This window comes from Rhinatrema bivittatum, chromosome 1 (assembly GCF_901001135.1).
Source record: "Rhinatrema bivittatum chromosome 1, aRhiBiv1.1, whole genome shotgun sequence".
Taxonomy (NCBI): Eukaryota; Metazoa; Chordata; class Amphibia; order Gymnophiona; family Rhinatrematidae; genus Rhinatrema; species Rhinatrema bivittatum.
The window spans coordinates 93,976,266-93,999,514 of NC_042615.1; the positions used below are offsets into that span (position 1 = coordinate 93,976,266).

At 42.5% G+C, this 23,249-nt stretch overlaps 1 protein-coding gene across 2 annotated transcripts in view; it reads left to right on the plus strand.

Moving 5' to 3' along the window:
- Positions 1–23,249, plus strand: part of GALNT7 (polypeptide N-acetylgalactosaminyltransferase 7) — a 313,223-nt gene that overhangs the window by 192,405 nt on the left and 97,569 nt on the right. For both annotated transcript variants that reach the window (XM_029575498.1, XM_029575411.1), the window contains exon 5: positions 17,147–17,226. In XM_029575498.1, coding sequence (XP_029431358.1) covers positions 17,147–17,226 — 80 coding nt within the window. The remainder of the gene's footprint in view (positions 1–17,146; positions 17,227–23,249) is intronic.

Consider the following 23,249-nt stretch of genomic DNA (forward strand, 5'->3'; position numbering starts at 1 on the left):
TAATAAGATGGTTTAAGTTGAATAAAATTTGATATACCGCAGTTACTTAATTATTTATTTTATTTATTTATTTATTCTTTTTTATTTTTATATTCCGCTTTTCGACACTTCAAAGTGGATTACATTCAGGTACTGTAGTTATACACTATATCACAGTGGTTAACATAATATCATCAAACAGAATAGAACATACTAAAATAAGATCAGACAATTAAAATCATCAAAATAAAAACTAAATAAAAATTGTAAATAAACGCCACATAACTATTCAGATTATTTATTTACTGCTCCCATCACAGCCATTTCAATTCTAAGCCGTCTTCTCAATAAAGGGATCAACCTATTTCGAAAATACTTGATGAAAAAGTCATGTACCCTGCATTCCTTCCGTAAGCGGTGTCTGTATTCCACACTAATTAAGGTATTGTGCTAACTACATTCTTTCTAAGACAATCAAATAACGAATTGTTCACTCCAAGGTCTGCAAGAGAGCCCTGTCCATATTACCTAGAAAGGACTTGTCCTCACTGTCAAACTTCTCAACTGTTCGTGTCCTTTGATCCCAATAGGTGGGGAATGGCAGATCCAAATGAACCCTTTCCAATTGGCTAGCAGACTGTATTGCACATTATGTGCTAGCTCACTCACAGATTACAGACCCTGTCCAGGCTCAAGCGTCCATGGCTCATCTCAGCACCACTTCTGTTGAAAATATATGCAGATCTGCTACTTAGATGCCCCATTACTGTCTTGACAGCATGTCCCAAGGAGACATCTTTGGACAAGCAGTTATGCACAGTCTATTCATCCAGTAGTCCATCCTCCACCTGGTGGGACTCCGTTGTCTTAAGTAAGTGCTTCTGCTGTACAGTCCTCAGCTTGGGGACTATCCATGTGTAATGGCTAATTCAGGGATGGACAGTTTTGGTCTTTGAGGACCACCAACCAGTTAGGTTTTCAGAATATATCTAATGAGTTTGCATATAGACAAATTTGCATATAATTGAGGCAGTGTGCATGCAAATTTGTCTCTTGCATTTTCATTAGGGATACCCTAAATATCTGACTGGTCGGAGCCCTCGAGGACTGGAATTGCCCACCTCTGGGTTAATTCATGCTTGTTTGTCCATGGAGAAAGCAGATTTGCTTACCTGAAAATACTGTTTTATTATTATGTTACTGGAGGTGGAAAGAGGTATGGTAGGAAGTGTTTTGGGATAGAAGTATTAAAGGTGTTATGTTTGGTGGGATGAGGGATAGGTAGAGCTGTTAGGGGTTGTTGTAAGGTGGGGATGTGTTAGATTGGAAAGAGGTGTATTGAAGATGGGGATAAGTGTATTAGGGGTGAGAAGGGTTGATTGGTGGGGGAGATGTGTTGGAGGTGGAAAGGAGTTTTTGGTGCCAGGGAAATGTCTTTGGGAGTTGCAAAGTATAGGTGTGGGTGGAAAGGGGTATCCGAATTTGAGAATGGATGAGTGGGAAAGGAAGAAAGTCTGCACACCCTCCACTTACTCCCCAATCTCTTGCAGTTCTCTGAGTGAGCAGAATTTTAAAGATTGCCATGTATGTTAATTCTTTGCACTTGTCACCTCTTCCCTTTAACCTGTATTACTTTTTAGAACAAAGTGGCGCGAGATCCTTAATTGATGTAAAAATGTTTCTTGTAATTATACCTCTCCAGAATGGAAATGGATATTGTAACCCCAGTTTGTAAATGTATCATTTATTTTTGTCATTTTCCTGGAATGTTGGTGATATACAATGTCCTCATAAGGCCTCCTCTATTTTTTTAAATAAATTAGGATTCTAGTATCCCTATTGTACCTGCGGAAAACTGGATTACTTTATAGGTTGTGATAACATGAAAATGATGAGGCGTGCTGTAATGAAAGATGAGGGGGAGGGGGACGACAAAATGGCTGCATGATTCCCTGAGCTCCTGCTTTGTGGTTGTAAATTTGCTTCCTCTTGCAAGTTATGCCTTCTAAAAGGAAAGGTTGAGTTTGGGTATACCCCTCTGAGACCCAGCTTACCTCTGCTTAGCATTCCATTCTGGGATTTGTGACTTTGGTTCCTGCTTGGGCGGGGTCGGGCCCCGGTGTGGCGATTGCTGAGGGAGCGTCTTCCGCTGCTGGGGGATGAAGCTTCCCTGAGCTCCTTGGATGAGAGTCCACCGCCGGCACAGTGTGCTCTCAAACAGCCGGGCACCGCGGAGTCGCAGCCCAATGAGGCAGTTGCTGAAGCTGCGTCGGAGGGAGCCCTGGTTGCTGCTTAGGCTAGCTTGTCGGGATCAGCAGTGTCTGGTGAGTGCATTGAGACTGCACTCAGGACAAACCTTTGCTATCAGGAAGCTTGGGAAAATAAGTTCCATACTTCAGTTCCCTCTGCTGATTTCATCGCTATCTCAAAGCCGAATGTGGTGACGCCTGACGCTCTGAGGGAGATTAGGTACAAGCTTGGGTCTGCTTTTATTGAAAGCTCTGTAAAAGTTGAATTTGATCTCTTTGAGGCCGGAGTCTTTAGAATCTGGCCAAGCTTCTAAATTTCAGGATTTATCCACTAAAGTCTCAGAGCTGGAAGATAAATGTAAAGCTGTATAGGCAGTTAACTCTAATTATTCAAGAGCGTGGGATCCTTAATAGGAGACCTGAGTATGTGGAAAACTTTCAAAGATGTTTTAATTGTAGGATCCTTAATTTTCCACGAGTGGTGAGCAAACTGCCTAAAATGACACTAAGAAGATATTTGGTGGAGTCCTTATATACCCATCGGAGAATATCCCAGGATTTAATAAAGTTTATTTCTTTCCCTTTCGGCAGAGAGTTACAATTTATCTGACTTTCTGGAGTCATCTACCTTTGAAGACTCCAGAAGATTAACTCTTTTGGTTTCTTTATTTTCTAATTATGATCTCAGTTACATCATGAAGTGTTATTTAAAAAAATTAAAACACTCAATTTATGGGCCAGACAATCAGAATTTTTCCTGATCTTGCAAGAGTGACCCAGGAGAAAAAGAAGGATTTCCTGGCTTTGCGCCAGGAGGTTCGTGCTGTGGGTCCTACCTTTCTTCTGAGGTACCCTTGCAAATATTTTATTAAATTTTAGAATGAGTCTTACTTGTTGTTTCTTCCAGAACAGGTGAACACTTTTGTGGATTCCAAGAAGTTGTTGCTATCCTCGTCGCTTCGTCATAGTTTCTAGGGCCGACACTAATATTATAGCAGGTTTTTAATGCTAATGCCATTTCTTTTTCTTTTTCCTTATTTTAGTTCCTTTGAGCTTTGTTTTCCCCCTAAGCTTGCAGTGTAGTTTAGTGAGATTATATAGTGATGGTGTAACTGGTGGTTGACATTCATTATTTAATGTTTCTCTCAAAGTTTCTAATCAAGGTTTTGTTTTGCTTTGTAAATATGTTATAATCTGCTAAGTAAAAAGAAAAAAAAAAGTTTGTTTTTGAGACATTTGTTTGTGTTAATTGTTTGGGATATTCCCTTGTCTCTTGAACTTCTCTTGGCAGGAATGAATGCTGGTGAATGCCAGGAAGTACTGAGCCCTAAATGCTGTACATGAGGGTCAGCGTACACTGGAATCTTCTGCAGTCTGTGCAGGAAGAAGGAGAGAATTTTTTTATTAGGATTGGATTGAAGTTTTACAGTCCTGCAGTCATAGACTTGTGTTTGGGATTTATTGAGAACTGCAGTGCAGAGAGATTAAAACTAGAGAAAGTGACAGCCCACTGCTGTGTGAAATGTTGCTGGGACCTTGCATTGTAGTGAGCAATTCAGTAGTCCTTGGAAGGACTGATTCTGATTGATAGAATTGTCTGGGAATGGCTCATGGCCTTGATTCTTGCTGAATAAGATTCTGGGCTGTGATAGTATCTGATTAATACGGCTTTTTTTTAAAACATGTGACCAGTTTGCCTGTAGTCTTGACTTTTAAACTTTTTGAGCCATGGGTCCAGGAAGATCATTTTGAATCCCTCGCTGAGATGATTTCTAGATGTTAGTCTCTTCCGTCAGATCTCTCCTGTTTGATAAGAACATAAGAATATGTCATACTGGGCCAGACCAAGGCTCCATCAAGCCCATTATCTTGTTTCCAACAGTGGCCAATCCAAGTCGCAAGTACCCAAACACTAATTAAATCTCAAGCTATTATTGCTTATTAATTAATAGCAGTTTATGGATTTTTTTCTCAAGGAACTTATCCAAAGCTTTTTTAAACCCAGTTACACAAACTGCTATTTTTACTGCAGCTCTCAACATTGCTCTCTGCTTCAATGGTAAGAGATAACAGGGAATTGAACTCAGACTGCAATAAACAAGGGTCCTGACTTTTACAGTCTGACAACCTGATAAGTATGGGGGTGACCTGTATGGAGTGGCAGATACTACCATAAGCTTGCTTGGCAGATTGGATGGACCGTTTGGTCCTTTTTTGTCATCATTTCTATATTTCTAAGTTTCTGTGACCCTGTTTTGGATGAAAGATTTGCATGTAAAATGTATAGCTGATATATAATAGGATTAAGACAGTCCATCATCTGTTTCTTGATGTTTCTTCAATTTTCTATTTTCTGTTGCTCCTTCCTTCCATATCTTGTGGACTAATTATATGGCCTGTAACTAATGGTTTGATTTCTTTGTTTAAGGCAGTCCTAATTTAGTAGTTTGTAATAAGCTGCGTTTATTTTTTATTTCATTGAGATTCTTATTTTTTGCTTAACTTATTTTGGAAATTGCAAAATTAAAAACAAAAAAAGGAATATATTGGACTGAATACATTTCTTTGAAGGTAGGAGTAGGAACTATCTTGAAAAATGTAGGGTAGTTGATCACTGTAATTCCTGGATATATTAATATTGTTAACTCCTGTTAACAACAGAATGAACCTATGAAAGCATACAAATTTTGGTCTAATGTCCCTCCCAATGCAGCCTGTGGGGCGAAACACAGTATCTGTGTCGGGGGACATCAACTTTTATTGTACCACTTTATCAATCAGTCCCCTAGATTCGCGAAAAAAAAAAGAGACCTGGGGCGATAGTGGGCAGCCGGCCACATCGAGCTGGTGTGGCTGCACTGCACACGGGGGGGCGATAGTGGGCAGCCGGCCACATCGAGCTGATGTGGCTGCACTGCACACGGGGGGGCGATAGTGGGCAGCCGGCCACATCGAGTTGGTGTGGCTGCACTGCACACGGGGGGGCGATAGTGGGCAGCCGGCCACATCGAGCTGGTATGGCTGCACTGCACACAGGAAAAGGTGTAGTTATTTCCTGCGGTGGTGCCGGTGATAATGTGAAAAAATCACAGCGCTGCCGAGAAATAACTCTGCCCAAACCCCTCTCGTCCCCCTAATTTTAATAGTACCACCGCGATACCAGCACATCGCACAATAAAGAATGACCCTGTAAGATTGAAGAGTCTCTTTTGAATAAAGACATATAAAAATTATAAAGCTGTAAGGACTCCTCTTATTATCTCTGTAAGGACTACTCTTATTATCTCTATACTCTACTTCCTCATATGAACATATTGTAGAATTACAACTTAATTTTAAGTTTTTCTCTTTTTATATCTCTGTGTATCTTTGTGTGAGAGTGTGCGTACATAAACATATATAATTTCCTGGGCTTGTGTGTTGGTCGTGTTGCCAGTTGCACTCCAAAAACCATATTTGTATTGACATCTCAGAACATCCCTTTGATTTTGTTTCCTTCGGGTCTATTCTCAGTATCCTACCAAAAATATCACTTAATAACCAAACACGAAATGCAAGGAAAATGATTTTCCCCATGGACACAAGATGACAATTTTCTATGGGTTTCACTTGCATAAAATGGCCTTCTGAACATTGCCCAGCCCCTGTACGTAAAAGTACTCTCGCGTGTAACAGTGCACGTACTTTCAGGTGTTGAGAAAAAGGGCGTTCACAAGAACGGGGGAAGCCTGAATGCAGGTAAATGCAATTTTTCCTGTCATATTTTGGGGGCTCTTATGCTAGTGTACACAAATGTGTGTGTGTGTGTGTTTTATTGACCCTTGTTGCTTGTCAGAGGCAGAACTAAGATGTAAATGAAATGGTGAAGAGTGAATTTAGCATGGAATAAGCACAGAAAAGTCAAACTGGTTAAATTCTTTTTTTTTTTTTTTTTTTGAAGAGTTAGTTCATCCATTTTCTAGCTGTTGCTCCTTAGGTGTATAAAGTCATTAATTAGGATGATGAGGTGTTTCTCTGCTCTTAAGTGGGTGCAGGTGGCCTAGTGGTTAGAACAATAGACTGGGAGCCTGGAGACAGGTTCTTTTCTTGCTTCTGGTGCTGACATTTGTTGTGACCTTGGGCAACCAAGGTTACAGGCCAATCCAATAAATCAGCGCGGCAGACGGGTGCTCAGTGTTGAGCGCCCGCTTTCCTAACGCATGCCCAGCCACCTCTCCCGGGCATGCGATCGAATATTTAAATAAGGGATCGCACAGCCAAGGAGGCGCCAGGGGCAAATGTGCACCCCTTGCGTCTCCTCGGCAGTGGGCACCCTGGAGAGGTCGGCTGTCAACAGGTTAAGAAAATGGACACTCAGTTTTATGAGCATCCTTTTTCCTAACCTGACCACCGGCACACTTTTTTTTTCTTAATGTTTTTTCTTACATTTGGGCCTTTTTGTTCCTCTTACTTAATATCACCATGTTATAAGTCGGAGAAAGTAAAGAAAAGCAGTATTTTCTGCTTTTCTGTAATTTTTTTGAGCTGCTCAGAAATAAATGCCTGCTCTGGGAAGGTGTTAATTTCTGAGTGTAAAAATTTGCGGATTGGGTGCACAATTTTATTTTTTTTTTTGATCAGGGGAGAATAGCTAAAAGCATTAACAAGCATTTGCATGTGATGAGCACGATTAGTTTAGCTGGGGGGGGGGGGGTCGGATGTGCGTTTCCGACGCGCTAATCCCCTTACAGAATAAGGGGTTGTGGACATGCATCCAACCATGGGTTAAACAGTGCGCTCAGCTGAATTCACTGTATTGAATTGGCCTGATAAGTGTGTAAGCTATCTGGAAAAAGGACTCTACTATACCTGCATGGAATTTATTCCACATGTCTGAAATAATACTTAAAGTTGTGCTGTCGTTTCACCTTGTTTCTGGCCAACTGCCAACTTTTTAGGTGGAAAATAGTGAAGGGCATGAACTGTTAACCAGTCCTTTTCAGTTGTCATCTTAAAAGTAACAATAACATAATGTGATGAGTTAAAGTGCAGCATGTAGCAATAAAATCACAATTATTTGACAGTTCCTGAAGTCTGGGACACCTCCAGCTCTACCTTGCTAGCTGCTGTGCTGTTTTACTGTGGGGATATGTGCAAACCAAGAGATACCTTACAAAGACTAGCACCAGCCTAGTCTGCAGGGACTATAAGGCAGAGTTGCCTGCGGCGAATGGAAGTTCTCAAAAATCATATAAATGTGGCATCTCCTGGGGCTGTGCATGTCAAGGTCTCGGGGCTTGAAATGTCTTCAATTCAGCTAACGCACTGGAAGCATCCAGTTCACAAATTATCGGCTGCGGTAGCACCTGACAGTGACTGAGATTTGGCAAGTGCCACCCAGTACCACTGATGGTTTTTCAGCTGGTGCTGGATGATCCCGCTGGGCATCTCACTAAATTGCCAGGTGATATTTGCTCCTCTGCTTGAGTTAATAATGAGGACAATTAGAGGATTAAGCAGAATTGGGATCTAGTGCACAATGGTTTTAACTGTATATCATAAACAGTGTTGTGACAGAGAATTGTAGAGGCCATTGGACAGGTTGCACAGGTGTTGATTTCCTTTTATCATAAGAAACTTCATTGCATGTATTCAGTGTATTTTTATGGGCTATACTGACTTATTTGTAATTTTATGTGGAGAACAATGTTTCTTCTAATTTTGGGGGGGTCATGTGGTGGATGTATTGCACTACTGTTGTGTGCACAATGTTTACGAGCCAGAAGAGAGAGCTTTTTCCTCCCACCCTCTTATCCTGTTTGTAATTCTCCTTCTGCCTGTGTGAACTGTTTTTATTGTAGTTCAAACACCAGGGAGTAGGGCTTCATCTTCCTCCCTTGTTTTATCCATCTTTCTCTTCACAGCTTCCATCTCTCTCCCTTTCATGGCCATCTCACATCTTTTGCTCTCTTGCCTATCCCTCCACTTCATTTTTCGGTTTTCTACCCTTCCATTCCTTTTGTCTCCCATCCTGTCCTCCTCCTCCACAGCATTCCTCATAATGACTCTTGCCCCACTCTGTCTTCCCCAGCATCCTTCCCCAGCTTCTTCTTCCTTCTTCCCCAGCATCTTCTTCCCCCCCCCCTCCCCACCTCCGCTTCTTGCCCCCCTTTCTCAACATCTTCTCTCCATTGGAGTAGCTAACAGTGGCGGAGTCTGTCATACTGCTACCAGCTGCGCTCCCTCTCATACGTGCCAGCTCTGTGAGCAACTTCAGAACTTGGGGGGTGGCACTTCCTACTGCTGATCTCATGCCTCGCTTTGGTGCAGATGAAACAGAGCAGTCGGCAACCATGGGACAGGCTCCTTTTGAAGTATCCTTTGCAGTCTAATGTGCAACTTGTGCAGCGGCTGGAAGAAGGCTGTGCAGCCACAAACATGCACACTTTAAAAACATAAGAACATAAGAATTTGCCATACTGGGTCAGACCAAGGGTCCATCAAGCCTAATATCCTGTTTCCAACAGTGGCCAAACCAAGTCACAAGTACCTGGAAAGCACCCAAACAGTAAATAAATCTCAAGCTACTATTGTTTATTAATTAATAGCAGTTTATGGATTTTTTTCTCAAGGAACTTATCCAAACCTTTTTTATTCCCAGTTATACTAAATGCACTAACCACATCCCCTGGCAACAATTGAGTGAAAAATAACTTTCTCCGATTAGTTTTAAATGTGCTACATGCTAACTTCATGGAGTGCCCCCTAGTCCTTCTATTATCCAAAAGTGTAAATAACCGCTTCACATCTACTCGTCGTTCAAGACCTCTCATTATCTTAAAGACCTCTATCATATCCCCCCTCAGCCAGCTCTTTCCCAAGCTGAAAAATTCTAACCTCTTTAGTCTTTCCTCATAGGGGAGCTGTTCCACCCCCCTTACCATTTTGGTCGCTCTTCTCTGTACCTTCCCCATCGCAATTATATCTTTTTTTAGATGCGGCGACCAGAATTGTACACAGTATTCAGTGTACGGTCTCACCATGGAGCGATACAGCAGCATTATGACATTTTCCATTTTATTCACCATTCCCTTCCTAATAATTCCTAACATTCTGTTTGATTTTTTTGACTGCTGTAATACACTGAGCCAATGATTTCAATGTATTATCCCAGGACAAGCAGGATGCTAGTCCTCACATATGGGTGACGTCACTGACTGAGCCCTGTTGCGAGAAAACTTTCTGTCAAAGTTTCTAGAAACTCTTGACTGGCCCTGTAAGGCCACTGAGCATGCCCAGCATGCCATGATATTCTCTGCCACAGGGGTCTGTCTTCAGTCTTCGTTTTTCCACGCTGCTGTAGGCATTGCGGAGTAGGAGCTGTTGCGAGTCTCTCTCACAACAATTTCTGACTAAAAAAGTCATATTTTTCAATAATATTTTCTCCAATCGGGATCTCTCAGGGTTTCCACCAGCTGGTGAGTACCTCTGTCTCGTTTTTACTCTTCGAGTAAAACAGAAACTTTTCTCTCACGAATTCCCTCATTTTGTCATCGACGGCCATCGATTAAAAATGACTACGGGCTTTAAAAAATGCCCTGTATGTAACCGGACAATATCCATCACCGACCCACACCTCGAGTGTGTGATGTGTCTCAGTCAGAATTACGACATCAACACCTGCCCAAAATGTGCGGAGATGACATTGAAGGAACGGAAGGCTCGTCAAGAGAAAATGGAACATTTGTTCCATCTGCAGCTTCAGCCATCTCCCTCGACGTCGTCAAAATAGTCTCCGGTCGGAGTTTCGAAACGTATCTTGATTAAAAAACATCGTCCGGAAGGATCAGGGGATCATCTGTCTCCAGCGTCGTCGATGGCATCGATAAAGTCAATCGGCGAACACAAAGCAAAGCATCGTCATCGACGTCCATCGACTTCGGAATTATCTCTTCCCCCGGAGGAATCGAGCGCAAAGCAGCCACGGAGCCAGGAAACGCTGGTTCCTTCAACGCCTGGGGCTATTCAAAAGGATACGTCAATTCCTGAACCTCCACAGGGCTCTGTGGAGGATCTGCCAGCACAGCCTCTGCCACCGCGTACAACTGCTCTGACTTCATCAGTTGTAACGCTGGAATTGTCTGATCTTATCAGGCAAACGGTCATCCAGGTTCTTAAAGAACAGCAAGTAACTCCGGCGCCCCCACCAATGCTGGTGCATTCAGCATTGATGCCGGTGGTCACACCGATGCTGGTGACAATACCGATGCCGGTGTCAGGGTCGAAGTAGGTTCCTGCACCGAGGATGATTACTACATCAACATCGATCTATGCGCAGATACTGATGGGTTCATCGATGCCAACCTCAATGCCAACCCCATTGATGTCTTTGACCCCATTACTTGCACTTCCATCGATACCAACATCGATGCCAACCTCCCTGCCATCTATGCAGCCGTCGTCTGGGGATCCAGAACGACATGATTTGGCATTTTTCCAAAGTCTCTAGAAAAGATATCAAGAAGTTATCGATGCCCTTCCACCAAAACCATCAGAGGACACTTCTCCAAGAATACTCTCTGATGATCCGCAACCAGGACCTTCGGGCCTTCATCAACAACCAAGATCTTCCCCACTCTCTCCATATAGGGATGATCCAGATGACACTTGGGATGATCAACATACTGATACATCCTCTGAAGAATTCATGTCGGAGCCTTCACCCCCAGATCAAAGAAAAAAGTCTCCACCTGAGGATTTGTCTTTTACCACTTTCATTCAAGAGAAGGCAGACAACATACCCTTTACCCTGGTTGCGGAAGAAGATACCAGGCAGCAGACATTGGAGGTACTTCAATTTGTCGACCCTCCAAAGCAGATATTGGCTATACCAATACACGAGGTTCTTCTGGATCTTCAACATCGAATCTGGGAGCACCCATGTTCTGTCTCTGCTGTTAATAAACGAGTAGATACCACATATCTGGTGCAGGCCGCTCCTGGGTATCAAAAATCGCAGCTTCCACACCATTTGGTAGTAGTAGAATCTGCTCAAAAGAAGTCAAAACGAATTCGTCCACACTCTTCAAACCCCCCCAGGTTAAGATCAGAGATATCTAGACTCCCTGGGAAGGAAGGTATATCAAGGGGCTATCCTGAATACCAGAATTTCCTCTTATCAACTCTACATGACACAATATCAGAGGAGTCTGTGGAAACAGATGGAGCAGTTCATCACATCTTTACCACAACAATCCCAGGAAGCAGCACAGACAATTATACATAAAAGCCTGGAGGCTGGGAAGCATGAAGTAAGGGCAGCTTACAATAGCTTTGAGACAGCTTCTAGAACAGCGGCTGTTGGAATTAGTGCTAGGCGTTGGGCATGGCTTGAGGCCTCTGACCTTAGGCCTCAGGTCCAAGACAAACTTGTTGATTTACCATGTGTTGGGGCCAACCTATTCGGTTCCAAGGTCCAAGATGCCATGGCACAACTAAAGGAACATTCTGAGACCTTACGCCAACTGTCACAAGTTCCACAGGAACCCTCTGCCCAGCCATCTCGTCGTCCTGCCAGACGTGAACCCAGACGCCCATGCTACCGGCAATGACGTTACTACCCTTCAGCGTCGAGGGGCAAATCCACTAGACCGCAACAACGTTCCCAGGCCAGACAACCAAGGACTGCTCGCCCTCAGCCTCCGCCACAGACAGGACCTGCTGCTGGCTTTTGAAGCGCAGACCAGGGAACAAATCCATCTCCTCAACCCTCGAGCATATCTACCAGTAGGAGGCCGAATATCCTATTTTTACAACCATTGGATAAAAATAACAACAGACCAATGGGTACTTTCCATAGTAGCTCGAGGTTACAAACTAAACTTCCTCTCAATTCCACCAGAATCTCCACCGAGGTCATATCTGCAGAACGAATCTCACATAATTCCTCTACAAGCAGAATTATCTACCCTCCTGAGAGTCAGAGCTATACAACTGGTGCCCCGGACTCAGCAGGGCAGAGGATTCTACTCCCATTATATTTTCTCATTCCAAAGAAAACCGGAGGCCTACGTCCCATCCTAGATCTCAGAAATCTCAACAAATTTCTGAAGAAAGAAAAGTTCAGGATGGTTTCTCTAGGCACCATGCTTCCACTTCTTCAAACAGGAGATTAGCTTTGTTCTCTGGATCTTCAAGACACTTACGCTCACATTCCAATATTCCCTCCTCACCGCAAATAGCTACGCTTCATGGTCGGTCATCAACATTTCCAATACAGAGTTCTGCCATTCGGACTTGCCTCTGCTCCCAGAGTATTCACAAAATGTCTGGCAGTAATTGCAGGTCACTTGCACAAGGAAAGTGTCCATTTATTTCCATATTTAGACGACTGGCTCATCAGAAGTCAATCTCAACAAGGAGCTGTCAGTTCTCTCAGTCGAACAATTTTTCTACTTCACTCCATGGGCTTTCTCATCAACTATCAAAAATCCCATCTCACTCCGTCTCACCTACTTCAATTCATAGGTGCAGACTTGAACACCATCCTATCAAAAGCCTTTCTACCCGAGGATCGGGCAAACACACTTTCCCTCTGGGCAAGCTCCATTTACTCACAGAAACCAGCGACAGCTCATCAGTTTCTAACCTTACTAGGCCATATGGCCTCCACGGTTCATGTCACTCCTATGGCACGATTAGCCATGAGAGTAACTCAATGGACTCTAAGATCACAATGGATCCAAGCCATTCAACCACTACATTCAATCAAAGTCACCCACCAGCTACGTTCATCTCTACTATGGTGGGTGAACAAAGACAACTTGCGCAAGGGCCTACCCTTCCAGCAACCAGTCCCACAGATAACTTTAACTACAGATGCATCTACCTTGGGTTTGGGAGCTCACATAGACAATCTCCAGACCCAGAGTACTTGGACAAAGCTCGAAGCAACTTTTCAAATACATTTTCTGGAACTTCGAGCTATACGTTATGCACTGCATGCGTTCAAGGACTGCCTTTCACACAAGACTATTCTAATCCAAACGGACAACACAGTAGCCATGTAGTACATCAACAAACAGGGAAGTACGGGCTCGTATCTCCTTTGTCAAGAAGCTGCACAAATTTGGGACTAGGCCCTAACACACTCAATGTTTCTCCGGGCCACTTATCTGGCAGGCATTCAAAATGTGCTAGCGGATCGACTCAGTCATCAATTCCAACCACACAAATGGTCCCTGGATCCCTCAGTAGCGACCAGGATCTTTCAGCGTTGGGGTCAACCAACAATAGACCTCTTTGCGTCACACCTGAATCACAAAGTGGACAAATTCTGTTCCCTACACAAACAGAAAAACCAGCCAGCCAAGGACGCCTTTGCTAGCCCTTGGAACTCAGACCTACTATACGCGTATCCTCCAATACCGCTCATAATCAAAACTCTAGTGAAGCTACAACAAGACAAGGGGTCCATGATACTCATAGCCCCATATTGGCCTCGACAAGTATGGTTTCCCACACTTCTAGACCTCTCAGTCAGGGATCCAATTCGTCTGGGAGTAGATCCAACTCTCATAACTCAGGATCAGGGTCGGTTGTGCCATCCCAACCTTCAATCCCTATCCCTGACAGCATGGATGTTGAAAGCTTGATCTTACAACCACTCAATCTTTCAACTAATGTATCTCAAGTGCTTATAGCTTCACGTAAACCTTCCACACGAAAGAACTATTCCTCCAAATGGAAACGGTTTACTTTGAGGTGCAGGCAAAAGAGTATAGATCCTTTCACCTGCCCCACTACTTCTCTACTAGACTACTTATACCATCTTTCAGAGACTGGTCTCCAGACTTCATCTATACTAGTACACTTAAGTGCAATCTCAGCTTACCATAACAAGATGGGAGATGCACCAATATCCATACAACCTCTTGTCAGTAGGTTTATGAGAGGTTTAACTCAACTTAAACCACCAATTCGGCCACCTGTCACAGAATGGGACCTGAATCTGGTCTTAACAAGACTCATGCGTTCTCCTTTCGAACCCATGAACTCCTGTGATCTCAAATTTCTCACATGGAAGACTATCCATGTATTCTTTCCTGTAAATAGCACGTTACAGCCTCAACTCTTGTAAATAATCTGCCTAAACTTGTATATATTCCTCTAAATAGCTCGATACAGTTTTAATGCTTTAATTTCTATGCCCCCTGCTCTATGTATAATCCTCCTTGTTTTCCCCTCCCTGTTGATTGTAATTTCTGCCTTTAGTTACAATGTGAACCGGTATGATGTTTGCATACTAATACCGGTATATAAAAGTTTTCAAATAAATAAATAAATAAATATCTTCCTCATAGCCATTACATCGGCTAGAAGGGTTAGTGAGTTACAAGCACTTGTCACGTACTTGCCCTACACAAAGTTCTTACATGACAGAGTGGTTCTACATACACATCCAAAATTCCTTCCCAAAATAGTTACAGAATTCCACTTGAACCAATCCATAGTTTTATCCACATTCTTTCCAAGGCCTCATTCTCACCAAGGAGAACGGGCTTTAATTACCTTGGACTGTAAACGTGCACTAGCATTTTACTTAGACCGCTCTGCAGTCCACAGGAAATCCTCTCAACTCTTTGTGTCTTATGATCCAAACAAACCCGGAAAAGCAGTGGGTAAACATACTCTTTCCAACTGGATAGCAGATTGCATACAGTTTTGCTATGAAAAAGCAGGCCTTCCTCTCCAAGGCCGAGTAAAGGAACATTCAGTAAGGGCAATGTCAACCTCAGTAGCACACTATCGTTCAGTGCCAATCCTTGACATGTGTAAAGCAGCAACATGGAGTTCTCTTCACACATTTGTAGCTTATTACTGTTTGGACAAAGAAGGACGAGAAGATTTAGCCTATGGACAATCTGTCTTAAAGAATTTGTTTCCAGTCTAATCCCAACTCCTACATCCAACCTGCTGTGATCTTTGGCTGCCTCATTTTCACCAACAGTACTTCACTATTGCTTCAATACAAAATGACTCAACCTCTAGCTTGCTAATCACCCATATGTGAGGACTAGCATCCTGCTTGTCCTGGGATAAAGGAAAATTGCTTACCTTGTAATAGGTGTTATCCCAGGACAGCAGGATGTAGTCCTCACGAAACCCACCCGCCACCCCGCGGAGTTGGATCTCATACCTTTTATTATTTTATTTTTGCTAAAGCTTATTGCTACATACGAGACTGAAGAGAGACCCCTGTGGCAGAGAATATCATGGCATGCTGGGCATGCTCAGTGGCCTCACAGGGCCAGTCAAAAGTTTCTAGAAACTTTGACAGAAAGTTTTCCTGCAATAGGGCTCCATCAGTGGTCACCCAAATGTGAGGACTACATCCTGCTGTCCTGGGATAACACCTACACGCCCCGAAAATGCCGCGCGGTTCGGGCCCGCCCCCCGACACGCCCCCTCCGAAAACCCCGGGACTTACGCGAGTCCCGGGGCTCTGCGCGCGCCAGTAGGCCTATGTAAAATAGGCTTACCGGCGAGCAGGGCTCTTAAAATCCGCCCCCTAATATTTACACGATGTTAGGTTCCATATTAGGAGCTACCACCCAGAAAAGAGATCTAGGCATCATAGTGGATAATACTTTGAAATTGTCGGCTCAGTGTGCTGCGGCAGTCAAAAAAAACAAACAGAATGTTAGCAATTATTAGGAAGGGAATGGTGAATAAAACGGAAAATGGCATAATGCCTGTCTATCGCTCAGTGGTGAGACCGCACCTTGAATACTGTGTACAATTCTGGTTGCCGCATCTCAAAAAAGATATAGTTGCAATGGAGAAAGGTACAGAGAAGGGTGACCAAAACAATAAGGGGAATGGAACAGCTCCCCTATGAGGAAAGGCTGAAGAGGTTAGGGCTGTTCAGCTTGGAGAAGAGATGGCTGAGGGGGGATATTATAGAGGTCTTTAAGATCATGAGAGGTTTGAATGAGTAGATGTGAATCGGTTATTTACTCTTTCGAATAATAGAAGGACTAGGGGGCACGCTATGAAGTTATCATGTAACACATTTAAAACTAATCAGAGAAAGTTCTTTTTCACTCAACACACAATTAAACTCTGGAATTTGTTGCCAGGGGATGTGCTTAGTGCAGTTAGTGTAGCTGGGTTTAAAAAAGGTTTGTATAAGTTCTTGGAGGATGTCCATTACCTGCTACTAATCAAGTTGACTTAGAAAATATCCACTGCTATTACTAGCATCAGTAGCATGGGATAGGATTAGTTTTTGGGTATTTGCCAGGTACTTATGGCCTGGATTGGCCATTGTTGGAAACAGGATGCTGCACTTGATGGACCCTTGGTCTGACCCAGTATGGCATGTTCTTATGTTCTTAACTACTCTGAATAATTTTATATCATCTGCAAATTTGATTACCTCACTCATCGTATTCCTTTCCAGATCATTTATAAATATATTGAAAAGCACGTGTCCCAGTACAGATCCCTGAGGCATTCCACTGAGATAATTGTTCCTTTAATCCTACTCTGTTTCCTGTCTTTTAACCAGTTTGTAATCCACGAAAGGACATCACCACCTATCTCATGACTTTTTGCTGTAAAAGCCTGTAAAAGGATGAGGTGAATTGTTTCCTGCAGAGCCGGTGATTGAACTGGCATATTTTCCATAAAATTTTAAAGTTACATGAATACACACAGTAAATGAATCTAATTGATGTTTTGACAGGCAATTCATTTTGTATTATCAGATGAGATGCATTGATGTACTATGTGCTATTTTTATCTTGTCTTAACATTTATTAAAAAGGGAGAATGACAAAGGAGATAGAATAGATCTGATTTCTTAATTCTTTATGTACTATATACAAATTTAAAATAATCTTTTCTTCCTTTCTTGTGGTTTTTTTTTTGTTAAGGTTTTAATATATCTAGATGCCCATTGTGAGGTAGGAATCAATTGGTATGCACCACTGATAGCTCCCATATCTAAAGACAGGTAAGAGTGGTCCTGTTTATTTCTAGAGAGCTCTTGGAATGTCAAATATCATCTTTCTTTTTCTGGCCTTATTCATTGTGTCCATATTTAGTAATTGTATCATCTGCTGGAAAAGTAAAATTGCTGCAATATAATTTAAAATGTTCATTTTAAGTGGAAGTGTCTGAAATTTTGCTGTATTTAGGATTCCCCATATGTAGTTAAGAAGATGTTTGTATTAGCTTTTAAATCAAACTAGTTGTAGCTTACTAGGTTTCCCTGTTAAAAAAAAAAAAAAAAAAAGGCAAACCAAGCTAACAACTATGGGGGTCAAGAGAATGGAAGGAGCAGATTCCTCCAGTGACAGCATCATGAGCCTTACTTCTAAACCAGCTGGATACAGTAATGGTGTGTGAACTATGCCAAACTGAACACAGAGCACAGATTATTACAGTTTAGAGGTCTGTTTTTACAGTTTTGGCACAGCAGTTTCCTCTTGTTCCTTTGGGCTGCCTGCCCAATTAACACAGGTCTCTGTTGAGCTATGGCGCCATGAGCCATCATTCACAAATACTCAAGGTTTTTGTCCTATTTTATATCCCCTCCTAGCTGAAGGCAGCCATTGCAGCAACAGTCCTTAGCCAGGGACCCCAAACCATGGCACCTTTCGGAACCCAGCTAATGTGGATCTCATTGTGCATTGCCTGGGACTTCCTCCTCCCAGGGACTGTGAATGCTGTATTTGCAGCATCCCTAGTTCCAGACATTCCCAGAAAACAGAAGACCTGACCTGAGACTTGAACCCAGCTCCTCTAACCAGCACCACCACCAAGTCACTGGCTGGTCCATCAGTTTATTAATCTTTTATATAAACTCTTTATTTCTAAATTAGACAGAAACATGTAGTGCAGTCTAGGCTAAACAAGTTTAGATCTTGATTACATCATCCAATGCCTAAAGGAGGAAAATATAAAATAAAAATTATGCCATAAATAAGGAGTTACAACAGCCTTCATGGTGATACTGAATAGTTATTTCAATATCTCCCCCAAATTAAATCATTTTTAAAGCCATTACTTCTTAGAGAATATGTCAAATTCAAAGGTTTAGTCATGGCAACTCTTAGATGGCTAATGTTTCTAGAACTTATCAATGATAAATCTGGTAGACAATCACAGATGGAAAATTAATCTTTTCATTTTTCTAGACACCAGTAACATTCCCTATTAACCCAATGATCTGGAAGCCAACAGTGTAAGAGATTTCAGATTACCTCTTGTCTGAGGACAAGCAGGATGGCAGTCCTCCCAAGTGGATGACATCATCCAATGGACCCCAACGTGGAACGTTTATGTCAAAGTTTCCAGAACTTTGCCCAAAAGGCCAATATACCATGTGTCTACACAAGGGTTCTTCAGTCTTTTCCACAGAGCTGACTGGTCACATTTCCGCACTTTCCTGCTCCTAGGCATGTGTTTTGTAGTCTTTTTAGATCATAGGATCATTTGCTGCAGGGCCCTTCATTCTTGTTTTGTCTCCTGTTAGTTTCCATAAGTAGATTTTTTTGGTCATTTTTGTAAGTTTTTGTTCCATCTCAGTGCCGGGCTAGCACATCAGTGGTGTCCAGGTGCTTATTCCCGTTTCCCTCCTTTATTTTCCAGTTGACTATATCTAGCAGGTTCCAGCAATGCCCTCGACCAGCTAGGGTTATGTCTATCACTGATCCTCCAGTCAGATGTATCCTGTGCCTCGGGGAATCATATGACATCTAGAGGTGTGTGCAACCATGGCATGAAAGAATGACAATCTCAGTTGAAACTAATGGAGAAGCACTTTGGGTGCTGGCAGTCGTATCCATTGGCATCGGAGGCATCAACATTGAAGGACAACAGAGCTGCACCAGTTGAGGATGATGGGCAGACATCGGGGAATCACTTGGTTCCCTCAATGTCAAGCATCAATAGAACTCTGAGGGACAGGCCGTAGCTTGGCTCTTCCTAATCAAAGAAGGCAAAGGGTTCTGCCTTTTTAACACTGGCATTGAAGAAAGTCTCAGTATTACTAGCATCGGTGTCTGCTGGCATGCAGTGTCAGAGCAGGGACCATCAAGCTGCAGCTGCATCCCTCCCAAAGAGGTTCCGTTGAATGGAGAACTCATCCTCATCTATGGCCTGGGAACTGCGCCAGCCTATATGAGTCCAGGTGTCAATCACCAATACACCTCTGTGATCCCAGGAAAATATGCTATATCACAATAACAGAGGTAACCAATATTTAATCAAATATTACTCATAAAATATTTTTATTACAATATATTTCTACATATAAAGATATACAAAAATATTTTCAATATCTTATTCTCAGTATACAATATTCATAATATACAAAATTCCAAAAAATCAACATGATTGTAAAACAACCCTAGCGTATCAAATATACATTGTTACCCCAGCAACAAAATAGAACACATATCCCTCATACAAAATATCACAACCACACTTCACATGCATACACATCCACACACCCACACTTTACATTCTAAAATAATTGCAAAAATATAACCTCCCAATTTGCTATTCCCCCAAAAATTTACATTCTAAAATACAAAAAAAGCAATTTCACTAACTACCTGCAACCTCCCAATTTGCTATTCCCAACAAGGACCCTCGTTTCACCTGTAAGGGCTTCTTCAGGGGATACTCTTCACAAAATATTCACCTGAAAAGATATTCGAGAAAATAAAATTAAAAACTGTAACAATATATTTCTCCATATCAGCACAGAAATCCACACTGCAAACACTTAATCAATGGCACAAAATGATGACAAATTGTTATGAATCAAATTAATGATTATACAATGTGCTCAAGCTGACTCAACTTCCAACACCACTTGTATTTCAACCGAAAGCAAAATTGACTTGCTTGCAGTCACTCAATTATGCGAGTTCAAATATACTGCTTCAATCCTCTATGATATCCAATCCGGATTTCTCTGAACGTATCCAGACTTAGCATCCTTATTGAATAATTTAAAAAAATGAAGCCTTTATTTCAACCAGTGTGCACTCACACCACATCATCTACACCCGCTGACTGCCGGCATCTGAAATACGCCTTATGACTCTGTGACGCCCATAGAACAAGATACACTCCAATAATCCAACAGGAACTCATCCATAAGAACATAAAAAATTGCCATGCTGGGTAAGATCAAAGGTCCTTCAAGCCCAGCATCCTGTTTCCAACAGAGGCCAAACCAGGCCACAAGAACCTGGCAAGTACTCAAGCACAAAGAAGATCCCATGCTACTGATGCAATTAATAGCAGTGGCTATTCCCTAAGTAAACTTGATTAATAGCAGTTAATGGACTTCTCCTCCAAGAACTTATCCAAACATTTTTTGAACCCAGCTACGCTAACTGCACTAACCACATCCTCTGGCAACAAATTCCAGAGCTTAATTGTGCGTTGAGTGAAAAAGAATTTTCTCCGATTAGTCTTAAATGTGCTACTTGCTAACTTCATGGAATGCCCCCTAGTCCTTATATTATCTGAAAGTGTAAATAACCGCTTCACATCTACTCGTTCAAGACCTCTCATGATCTTAAAGACTTCTATCATATCCCCCCTCAGCCGTCTCTTCTTCAAGCTGAACAGCCCTAGCCTCTTCAGCCTTTCCTTATAGGGGGAGCTATTCCATCCCCTTTATCATTTTGGTTGCCCTTCTCTGTACCTTCTCCATCGCAACTATATCTTTTTTGAGATGCGGAGACCAGAATTGTACACAGTATTCAAGGTGTGGTCTCACCATGGAGCGATACAGAGGCATTATGATATTTTCCATTTTATTAACCATTCCCTTCCTAATAATTCCTAACATTCTGTTTGCTTTTTTGACTGCTACAGCACACTGAGCCGACGATTTCAAAGTATTATCCACTATGATGCCTAGATCTTTTTCCTGGGTGGTAGCTCCTAATGTGGAACCTATATATATGGCCTCCAGGAAAATATGGCCACCTCTCCTGCCTCCCAGTTGCTGTTGGCATTGGCTATCTTAGAGGCGTTGGACAAGATGATCCAGCAAAACCTCTCTACACCAGCATTGTGTATTAGGACTGGCATGGCCCAAAGCTGAGCCGCTGCTCAATCCCTCCAGCTTCTTGGCAGCTTCACACCAGCATCAGTGCCATTCATTATGCCAGGGAATCAGGATTGATGTTAACCTGTTAACCACCCCAATGGTGATCTCTAGTCCAACAGGAGAGGAAGCTTCCCCAGAGTGCCAGAGCTCCCTGAGATCTAGTCCAAAGCAGACAAGGGCAACCTTTTCTGAGGCCTTGACTGTGGATCGGGCACAGTCAGCATCTTCACCATGAGTCTTCTAGCTGGGGTCTGACTGTGAACTCTCATGGAGGTGCGATTATAGATCCAACAATGCCTCTGAAGAGGAGGAGTCAACGGGTCTCCCATCCAATCCCTTTCAGGAGAAGATACCAACAAGGTTTTGTACCGGTGTTAATTCTGAAGTTCAGAACTGGAGTCATCATCTTAAGACCAGTTAGGTACCTAAAGCGAGCAGAAGTGGTAGGAGAGAAGTCTGACTCAGATAGCCCTAGAGGCCATACCCATGGGCAACTGGGATGGCTTGGAATTTGCTTAAAGGTGTTGCTGGGAAGCAGGAAGTTGTTCACAGCAACCCAAAGGCTGTTCTTTCTTTTGCTACAGAACCTGCTACTTTTTGAAGATGCAACTTTTTCTTGATTCTAGGTACTGACCTGCAAATCAAATTTCTTTCCCAAACCTGCTTCATTGTGAACATGTTACTGACTCCAGCTTCCGACTTGTAAGTCCAGCTTCTTATTCAAGTCTGCTTTATTGGGAACCTGTTTCTGACTCCAAGTTCTGGCATTCAAAACTAATTCTGAGCGAAAGCTCCTCCTGTATGAACTGTTCCTGACTCTAGTTCTTGGCCATCACTGCAGTTTGCTACTCAAGCCCAGATTCCTGACTGTCTCCAGCCTGCCGTAGGCCTAATCTGAGCACCCCTCAGCCTTGCTTCATATCTGTGTGTATCAAGAGAATGGAAACCTGATACTTTTGCTGCAAACCTCATTCCTTCCCCCTCCCCAGCACACCCTTGCTATGTTGTATGGAAGGATCCATCCCCGTGTAGGTGATTGAATCACTGTGTGGTTAGGTTACAGCGCTGGCTTCAGAAAATCAGGCCTTGCCCCAACAAGTACAGTAACACAGCTGCAAGCAGAGAATACCATCCAATAGCAACCTCCAGCTAAGCCACCTTCAGTCTAGCCACAACCATTATGTTTGAGCACGCTGCCTTTACTGGAGCACTTTGATGGCAAACCAAGACATTTCTGAGGATTTATTCATCAGTGCCATGTGCGTTTCCTGATGTACCCTTAGGAGTTCCCCAATGATGGCATTACGATAGGGTGAGAGATTAGCTTACTTACTAGAGAAGTGTTAAACGGGACCTCTCCTTTGCTGGAGTATAATAGCCCTTTATTGGAAAACGGGGAAGCCTTCCTCCACTCTTTAGCCCAAATGTTTGATGACCCCCACCATGCCCACACTGCTGAGTTTGAACTCCAGCACTTGAAATGAGGCTCCAGATCTGTGATCAGCTATGTCTCCTGTTTTTGTCAATTGATTGTAGATACAGCATAGAATGACCCTGCCTAGTGGTTCCAGTCCTGAGGAAACTGGGAGAGGATATTAAAAATGAGTTTGCCTGACTGGATCCTCCTAAAAATTAAATGCATTTATCAATTTCTGTATTAAAATTAGCACTGAGCGGGACTATGTTACATTTAGAAAAAAAACTTAAAACATGACTTTATAATTAATCTTGTAATTGTTAAGCGAGTCTATTCTTTAAGGTTGGTAAGATTACTGTAACCTCTTTTCTGAGATGACTTATTGAAAGCTCTGTTTTCTTACAATAGTTCTCTCCTTTTAATTCTGTATATTATAATTGTGTTGTTTCATTAATGGTAGTTATATTAAGTCATTTTGTAT